The 9,866-nt window shown below is 43.9% G+C and overlaps 1 protein-coding gene and 1 long non-coding RNA gene across 2 annotated transcripts; one reads left to right on the top strand and one right to left on the bottom strand.

Annotated features, from left to right (window-relative positions):
- Window positions 1-462: 462 nt before the first annotated feature.
- Window positions 463-3,048, bottom strand: LOC136452471 (uncharacterized). The gene is made up of 2 exons (XR_010758838.1): window positions 2,645-3,048; window positions 463-645 (listed from the first exon to the last, which is right to left on the bottom strand). It is a non-coding gene; the product is annotated as an uncharacterized lncRNA (long non-coding RNA).
- Window positions 3,049-7,462: 4,414 nt separating this feature from the next.
- LOC136454831 (cysteine-rich receptor-like protein kinase 10) lies at window positions 7,463-9,572 on the top strand. Its single transcript, XM_066455096.1, has 4 exons — window positions 7,463-7,548; window positions 7,703-7,868; window positions 7,984-8,078; window positions 9,467-9,572. Exons 1-4 carry the CDS (start codon window positions 7,463-7,465, stop codon window positions 9,570-9,572), a joined length of 453 nt encoding a protein of 150 aa, XP_066311193.1.
- The last annotated feature ends 294 nt before the right edge of the window (window positions 9,573-9,866 follow it).

The raw sequence follows: 9,866 nt of genomic DNA on the forward strand, positions 1-9,866 counted from the left end.
ACGTACTCGTCTAGCTCTCAAGCTACTCGTCTTTAATTTGCCGCCATTATTGATCGAATCACATATATATCGCCCTCTGGCCACACTCGATCGATCGTGTTATTATTGCATATCCATCGATGCAAATGCATTATCCTTTCTGCATTACCAACGACGATGATGGATGTATAATATATACTAGGTGGGCAGGCGCGCTTCGCTGCGCCCGTAGTGACTCCCAAGTCTGGGCTTCAGAAACAATAATGCATTCAGTGGAACGAAGTACGTACTCCGTAGATGGCAAGCGTTCACACATTTATTAATTTGCATAGGTATAATGAAATGAAGCGGCGCTCACTCAGCTGTACATTAGTTAGATAAGGCATTGCCACACAAATGTATTCTTGTAAAGGAATAGAGCATAGTTGTAAAGATCATGGTAAGAGAGAGGTCTTTATGTCGATGACATTATGTTCATTTCACTTTGACATAGAAAAAATCAATATTATTGGTAGAGAAAATTACAACTGCGACACATTGTGTGGATTAAAGGAAAACATAAGCCGAATGACGCTGGCACTGACACCTTGACTCGTAAGTAGTGCAGCAAGAATCGAACAGCAGGTACTGCATCATTTGTATTGAGTGTTCTCCATCATCTGTAATCTTCGTTTTTCCAGCAGCATAGTAATTAATCCACACTTCATATCAGGGCATTAATCAATCATTTCTTGGACAACAAAAGTTTGGTATGTGCTGCTTAAGCTTGTTACTTTGTTAGCAATAATTGCAACATCCGTCGATAGGGAGAAAGTAAAAATCATCTTTATATTGGAGACATAAAGTTCAGGTGTCACATGAAAAGATGATCTATCATCTATGGAACATATGGGCCTGTAACCTGATTTCAATGAACTTAAGTGAAGCTACACCAATGCGGCAAATTTGTTAACCAAAACAAATTTACAGACCTTTACTGTCACATGGGAAAAAAAGGCGCAAATACCATAGACAGATTGTACATACCAATTGACTATGTTTGTCAAAATCCTAGAGTTGATAAATGACGTATTTGTGACTATTGCTGTTCCAAACAATTTGATGGTACATTAGCTATGTTTGTCAAAATCCTAGAGGGGTTTCCTTCAAATAACCAAAAGATCACAATTTGTAGGATTAGTTTTTTTTGGAAACAATAGGATTCGCTAGTCAATAACATGAATACTCACTCGGCTCGTGGCAAGGAAACTAATTTGTTTTCTGCCTGAGAATCAGAGACTATGCATATGGCTATCTGGTACGGTCAACTGCAGTGAGATGTAAAGTGCAAAAAAGAAGAAATGAAACGGAAAAATAAGATGTAAAATAATGAAAGGCACTAAGCAGCCTCCCGTTTACCCAAGAAACCAAGGACAAGAAGCAAGTATACCTAGATGATTCATATGTTTACTTCTTAGTTGTACGATTCATTCTTAACTTGGTTTCACAAAATGTTATAGAAGAATTAGCACCACAAACAGATAACAAAAAAACAGTTAGCCTCCGTTGGAGTACCTTGGTACATGCAAACTGCATTCTTCTGTAGACAAAGGAAATTTGACACATCGTTGCAACTTATAAGGACAGGTAGAGAGCAAGCAACGACATATGGACCAGATCTTTGTTAATATATCGATCAGTGCATGAAGCAGGTGAAGGCAACACCGAGGGGAATCACAAGACATCAATTTGAACCCCTCCTGCAAGCCCCAGATTTCCATAATTCTCAGTGGGCTTCGAGTCTAGAAATCCCAATATATTGTTACGTGTAACATGCGATTGACAATTTGGAGCTCCTATTACATATATGAGATATCCATTAAGAAACATAGCTCCAAGAAGACATGGATTTTCTCTGTTCATGGATAATGTAAAAAAAGCTCGTGGAACATTTTTGAAATCTGGAAATAAATATGTAGAGAGGGGACATGATGTACATGTACCTGGTTCGGGGATGTTCGATTGAGCGCATAGTCAGGAATGACATGGCCACATGAAAAAAAAATCCAAATAGCCTTTGTAATTTCAGTAATTTCAGTATAATTTTATAAATCTACAACAGGGACAAAGGGGATATGCTGGCAATTTTCACAGCTTCCTCATGTCATGAACCCTTTAATTTGAAGTCACTATTCAGATTCAAAGGGGATATGCTGACAATTTTCACAGATTCCTCAATCTTGGTGCAGGATATATGGGTAGCCTGTTTGAAAATAGAGATCTTTAGTTTCATATTAAACCTGCACTTCCAGATTTTGAAGGCACAACACAAGCGGCATGGGGGAAATTGGCTAAAGGGAGAGTGTGGCGACGTACATGTCACTGCACCAGGCTGTAGATTCCTATTTGTCAAGCACATTAAATGAAACCCCTTAGATTAGCACAAAGCGATGGCAACGCCTCATTCCAAATACACGCTGAGACCAACCTTTTGCATACTTGCATGTTAGTAGTGTGTATTCATGAGGAAGGCAATGGAGGAGCTGACAGTGCCAGATCAGCCGATACGTAGAGAAAAAAAACTGAAGCAGATGTACACGTGCTTTCTTTTGAGATCACACATGCTGCCGACCATGTTCACAACAAAATAATGACGGGGGAGGAGAAGATTCTGTGATGAACTCACCAGATCTGGGCGGCGTGGATGGAGATGAAGATCAGTAGCATCTCAGGTCCACCACCATGTCGTCGTCGCGCCGGTCGCTAGCAGGGGGCAACTGCGGCTGCGGATCGCTATGGAGCAGGTTGGGGAGGCTGATGGAGGGGAGCCTGAGGTCGACCAAGACGACGGCTATGGCTCTATGGTGGCCGCGGGGGCAGGAAGTAAGGACGCGATGACGGCGCAGAAGGCGGAGGGAGGAGGCAGCGGCTGTGCGGAAGGCAAGCGCGAGGTGCCGCGGCAACCGCATTTCACGCCGCCGCCACCGCCGTCGATGTCATCCTGGCGGCGGGGATTGATTGGAGGCGAGGAAACGGAGGAAGGGATCTGGCCCAGGAGGCCAGGACGAAACCTCCGAGGTCGAAACTCAGGCCTGGACACGCACGCGCATCGCAGCTGAGCACAGGAAGGGCGACCTCGTCAGATCCGTAAACCGTCCGCGCCGGTAGCACGGTACCGGGAGACCAGGAACAGAAACGCGGCATGGCCACGCGGTAGACGACGGCTGGGCGCCCCGTATGTGAACAGTAACCAAAGCCTCGAGAGAGCGCGGAATCTAGGAGCTCTATGGAGTTTGTATACATGTATGCAATGCAATGCAATGCAGGGTAGACTTGCGAACGGGGTCGTGCTAGCGGTGAAGAAGCTGAATCTCAGCGTCGTCTCAGGCGGCGGCTCCGACTCCGACGATGTCACCAGGTCGCAGTTCGAGAACGAGGCACGCCTTCTACAGCTGCGCCACGGCAACATCGTGCAGCTGCTGGGGTACTGCTGTCAGAGACAACACTGGCTGCTCTGCTACGAGCACATGGCCAGAGGAAGCCTCGACAGGTTTCTCTTCGGTACGTCATCTCATCGTAGCGGATATATGTGTTCGGCAGATATTAGGCGGCTCAGAACTGTTTCGAAAAATACTATAGATTCTAGCTGATAAGCCGGCTGATAAATTTAAACGAACATGAGTATGTCTTAAAAAAACACATAATTAAGAACTGTAACTACTAATGCCCATCTCAGTGAAGAGTTTCATTACGTTGTTTCCAAAACTGTCACGTCATGCAGAATGATGTGAAGTATGGATGAAACCCCCATTTTCAATAGAGAGTTTCATTCTATAGTTTCATAAACATTAAATTTCATGATTCATAGAGTTAGTATTCGTGCCAAGAGAATTTCATCCCCATAAAACTCACTTCTTCTTTCTCTTCTGAAAAGTCTGGCCACATCATCAAAAATGCTGACGTGACAGCTCACTAAATGCAAATAAAACTCTAATAAAACTCTCACTTAGACTGGCCTAATAATAAGAGCTGAAACGAAATAAATAGATGATGTATGAGCATTCAACCCGTGCGGTATCGTTTTGAATACGACGGAGTTAATTAATAACTTATTTAGTAAAACTATAGATAAACTTTAGTAATACTTTGACAAAACAAATAATTTAGATATATATAAAGCAATAGATTAATTTGGCAGTGTGTCATAAAACAATACATTTAGTATTACAAGACTATAGAGTTAGTATGTAAGGTATCAAGTATCAATATTGCAAATGTAGAATGCCCACTAATAATAGCCAAACTGCAGCCATTTGCTGGGTGAAATACGTAGTTTTGCAATGTTCTTTTTGTGATAAATGAATCATCTCAAAATGTACTACTATTGCAATAATGTAAATTCCTATATATGTAGTTTTGTGATAGTTATTTGCCAACTTATTACTTGCAATTTCACAAATTTAATCTGACCTACAAAGAATGAATTTGAATAAAGTGTACTAGTCACAAACGCCTCTTACATAATGTAAAAACATTTGAGTTCTACATATGGACAAAGGTTAATATGCACATTCATCTGTTCATCCAAACCTCTGCGGCTGTTATCATTATAATGAACTTATGAAGTGTGCGTGTAGTTCATTACACAAACCCTTGCAAGATAAGTATGCTGTTACATCCTCGAGTTTCGCAAGCAATAAAAAATAATCGAAATATCATATCCGACTGTTCATCACTACCACAACAATCTTAACCGAGGCGGGCAAGAAACATTAACCGAGGCGGTTTTTTCAACCGCCTCTATCGAAAGGTCATGGTTAATCGGGCCTTTAACGAAGGCGGTTGGACGTCCGCCTCGGTTAATCAAATAAAAAAACAAAAAAAATAAGAAAGACCATGGACAAGCCTAGCGAGCCCATCCACGGACCGCCGCTCTGCTCGCCGGAGCGCCCGTGGGAGGGTCCGCTCACCGGATCCGCTGCCGCGGCATGAGCACCGCCGGATCTGCGTGGAGGAGCTGCTCATGCCGGATCTGGAGGAGGCGCTGGATCCACGGTGGTTGAGGTGGTGGCGACGGATCCGCCACCGGGGAAGGCCGCCGCGTGCTCGCGACCCGGGATCCGCCGCGTGCTCACCACCCGCGAGCCGTCGCCGTGGAAGGACGCCGCGAGCCACCCCAACCGCCATGCCCCCGCCACATTTGGATCCCGCCACCGCAACCGCCATGCCCCCACCGCATCTGGATCCCGCCACTGCAACCGCCATGCCCACCGCCGCATCTGGATCCCGCCACCGCAACCGCCATGCCCCCACGCTGCCGTCAGCGCGGCCCCACGCTCACCGCCCCGCGCGCGCGTGGAGGAGAGGGAAGGGAGGGAGGAGAGCGCTAGCCACCCTGCGGTCGCGTGGAGGAGATGGTCGGGGCTATGGCTGAGGGGGTGAGGGAGAGACTGAGGGAGTGACTTTAGGGTTTGTGAATTCGTTTATATATTGGAGATGATAGTGGGCTAGTGTGGCCTTGTGGGCTGGGCCTGATTTACTGAGGCGGCTGAGTTAGAATGCCCGCCTCGGTTAATGATTTACCGATGCAGTTGAGTTAGAATACCCACCTCAGTTAATATATATTATCCAAGGTGGGCCTGTTAGGCTGCCCGCCTCGGTTAGGCATTAACCGAAGCGGTTGCTGGCCCGGCTGCCCTGCCTCAAATAACCGAGGTGGGCAACCAGGCCAACTGCCTCGAAGCCCCAAAAGTGAAATGCTGTGCAAAAGATTTTCTGTAGTAGTGCGTTATGTTGAACATATTATGCAATGTTGTTTTTGAATCTACTTAATTTGAATAGCTATCAGTACTACAAAAGACAATTTGAGGACAACCCCTAGAATTTATAGAGACGGTCAAAAGGTGTCCATATCTCCAAATATACACAGTAACTTTTTAGAGGCGACCGGCTTATTTAAAGAGACACCCAATAAACTACTACATAGAAATATTTTAACAAAAAAGTGCCTTTTAAAGTGATCCACCTCTGAATGTATGAGTGTAAGAAACCCTAGCCACTCCTCTCCCTCCCCCCTCCCTCCTTGTTGCACACGCTTCCCTTCCTCCCCATCTCATTAGTTCTGCCTCCACTCTGGTCGGTAACGCCCATTCTCTCCATCATTGTCCTCTTATCCAATACAAATCCACTATTTACACTGCTAGTGTAAATTGGATCTATATTGGCAGTCGGCTTAAGGGATTACCAGTGTAAATATTGGATTTATACTCATGGTGGCCTTAAAAAACCGTCGATATAGATATATTTACACGGACAATTATCTTAACTTGCTGCAAGTACATATAATTTTAGAATTTTTCAAATGACCTCTGATGGAGAAACGGCCTAAACCAAAGTTGTAGTACTAAAAAAGATCTACAACTTTCTAGTTGACTACTTTTTCATTTGAAACCATTTAGGACCCAAATTTTAAGGTTAATGATTTTGAAATTAATATATATTTCTTTCTAATTTTTCCATCGACCTCGGATAGAGAAATGACCTAAATCAAAGTTGTAGTGCTGGAAGGGATCTAAATTTTTCTAGTACAAACTTTTCATTTGATGAATTCGTTTAGAGTTTAAAATTTGCATTATAATATTAACTAAAGTGAATAGAAAAGGAATATATCAGCTACTTAATAACTAGCACTCCATCCGTCTATAAAAGAATGCAATTCTTGATTTGCGAGTAACTCTTTTGTTGACGGAGAGAGTAACTCTAAAGAATAGTGGTAAGGAAGTAATTTTTTTCTGGTTTGTGTAAACACGCCACTAGTGTAAATCAATTTACCCTGGAGACATCCTTAAACCAATCGTCAGTGTAAACATTTATACTTGCGGTTCTTAAGTGATTCCAGTGAAACATTACCATTTTAGTAGGAGTCCAAAAAATGCCGCCATTACAAACGTTCTTTGTACTTGTATATTTTGGGGAGAATAGGCTCGAGAAATGTGTCAACACCAACTTATTAAATCTATATATCTTACAAACGCAAACATCACTAACTTTCAATTTCTACGTACAAGCTATCCACATGTTATTACCTCACTAAGTGTGGCATCATCCTCACTAAGTGTCACATTATCTTTCGCTAAGTGTATAATTAATGTTTTTAGTGTATTAACATACATGGCATGCATGACCCTGATGCAATGATTTTATTGCTAAGAGAGTACCGCTATATGTATGGGTATTTTTTTCTATTTATAATATAACGAATCCATAAAGCTTACGTTTCATTTCCTTTCTATATGGAACGCGCCAACTACTCGATGATTTATTAAAAAAAAAAAGAATAAAGTGTTTTCCTGGTGGTACAGGCAAGTGTTCCATTCTTGACTGGGCAGCCCGGTACAAGATAATCAAAGGAATATGTTGTGGGTTGCGTTACCTACACGAAGAATGTGAAAAGCAAACGCTTCATCTCGACATAAAGCCTAGCAACATATTGCTTGACAACGCCATGAACCCAAAAATTTCAGACTTCGGCATGTCAAGGCTCTTTGACAGGGGTAGCACTCAGAATATGAGCAAATTCTACGCGCCGGTGTATGTTCCTGATCACCTTCTCTTTAATATTCATAGACATCAAACTTTTTTTTTCCCGATTACATAGGCATCAATCTTGAATGAGCCGATCATACCATATCTTCAATTAGGGCTACTGAGTTTACTGTTCTCTTGCGTACGAATTACGATGCAGGGGATATAGCCCACCGGAGTATGCCTATGGTGGGAAAGTTTCAGCAAAGACGGATATCTTCAGCTTTGGCATTCTGTTATTGGAGATAGCCACAGACAAATCCAACGTGTCATTTAGTCGGACGCCTCAGATGGATGAGTTTATTGACTATGTCACTCAGTACACGGTAATATATATTACACGAGACCACGTATTCTTTACCGTGTTCTGAATTTCTGAGCTGTAGCTTCTTCTCAATTATTATTTAATTGATGTTTCTCGTCATCTTTTTTTTTATTCAGGCAAATAAGCTAAATCCTTCCAGGTTGCCACCTCCGGATTATGTTAAAGATGATTGCTTCTCCCAGTTCAGAAGCTGCATTAAAACTGGTCTGAAGTGTGTGTCAACGGATGAAAACAAAAGGCCAAGCGCAGGGGACGTAATGGATATACTCAATAGACACTAAGGATATTGTTATAAATAAATAGTTGTCCTAACTATGGTAGTTCACATTTCAACTTATATCTTACAATGAAGTTATTTCTCCTATGTGGGTTATATATATAAACTGGCCCCTTACAAATTATATATACTTGGATATATGTACGAGGAACATGGTGTTAAGAGAAATTTCAATATTTGACCCTCAGTTCGCACGTCATAAGATTTGACACTCAATTCACATGCCTTTCAAAATATAACCCTGTGCATGCGAATTCTTTCAATTTGTGGGATTTCTCTCTTTTCCTATTTCCAATATACTCTGTTCACTGTTGATGCCATGGAAAAAGACCATATTGCCCCTCCCTCTAATTTGGAGACCTGGACGGACGCTCGCGCTTGGTCGCGGTTCGCTGGCGTCATGCCTGGTGGCGGCGGTCGGTCGAGAGCGCAAGCCACCGACGCCCCTGCAGCCGCGGCGCAAACCCTAGTGAGGGCCTGGGCACGCGCAGACTGGTCTGCCTGGCCGTGCTCGGCCTTGGTGCCACGCGGCGGGTGGGGCCATGCAAAGGGCTGCTGAAGTGGCAGATGGGGATCGGCGGTTGTCGGCTGGCCGGCGACGGAGTGGAGGGACCCGGCCGGCGGCGGCCAAGCGGCTCATGCTCCAGTCGCGAGCCCCCCGCGCGGAGACTGTTTGCGAGTCCAAGCAAACGAAGCGTTGAATTCCTTCTTTCCCAGACAAGGGCAGTAGGGTATTTTCCCGTGGCATCAACAGTGAGCATGATATATTGGAAATAAGAAAGGCGAGAAAAAGAGAGGAATGTTGAAAGAATTTACGTGCACATGGTTATATTTGAAAGGCGTGCGAATTGAGTGTTAAATCTTGAGGGATATGTGAAATGAGGGTTAAATATTGAAATTTCTTTTTTAAGTTCAGATGCGGAATATATAGTCCATCTCAGGAGCGAGCCTAGGTAAGGAGAAAGCGAACGTCCATCGATCTCGATCTGCCTTCCCGGCCCGCTCACGCGTTGCGGGCTCGTTTCTGGGCCTTACGTGCTTATTGGATGGTTGATGCGTGAAGTGCGTCCGGATGGCCGATCCACGTTCAGCTCGTTGCGTGCACAACCCCAGAATTCTCTCTATGTTTTTTTGGCAATATATAGAATCCTATCTCTCTATACCTTGTTAGATATACTTAGGGTTAAACACAGGATCTGAACGCCTAGCTCCACAGTAGAACACCTAGGTCTTAGGAGATTAGGTTTTTTTCTGATCTTAGTTCGTTGGATGGGTGATGCCCATTGGGGCTGCTGAAGTTCCATGCCTGCTTGGGGTAGCAGGCGGTGCCGATCTCCTCCAGTGGGCGTCGGCGACGAGGACGCCGGCACAGAGCGTGGTCTTCAGGGGATCACCGAGATTACCTTGACTGATAGGCTCTTAGAGTGACTAATCACAGTATCAACTCTAATTAATTAGGTACCGTGAGTCCTGTCTTGTAGCTTGGGAACCCTAGGACCAGGCCAGTGAACGTTAGGTGTGCGTGTGTGGTCCAACAGTCATGGACCTGTTAGTGGGCCCTTAAGCCCGTAGAGGCTCGGTAGTCATTTGACTATGCCGACGTCACTCCAACAATCTCGCCCTTGATAGTAATTTTATTATTAGAGAGAACTTATAGGGAGACAATACTGTTTATCTTAAACCACTCTTTCAATAGAACAATAAACCAAGATGAAGCGGTTG

Source organism: Miscanthus floridulus, chromosome 5 (genome assembly GCF_019320115.1).
Source record: "Miscanthus floridulus cultivar M001 chromosome 5, ASM1932011v1, whole genome shotgun sequence".
Lineage (NCBI taxonomy): Eukaryota > Viridiplantae > Streptophyta > Magnoliopsida > Poales > Poaceae > Miscanthus > Miscanthus floridulus.

Coding starts and splice junctions, on each gene's coding strand:
- LOC136454831 (XM_066455096.1), top strand. CDS start 7,463: ATGAACCCAAAAATTTCAGACTTCGGCATGTCAAGGCTCTTTGACAGG. Junction 7,549..7,702: donor AGCAAATTCTACGCGCCGGT/GTATGTTCCTGA, acceptor ATTACGATGCAG/GGGATATAGCCCACCGGAGT. Junction 7,869..7,983: donor ACTATGTCACTCAGTACACG/GTAATATATATT, acceptor TTTTTTATTCAG/GCAAATAAGCTAAATCCTTC.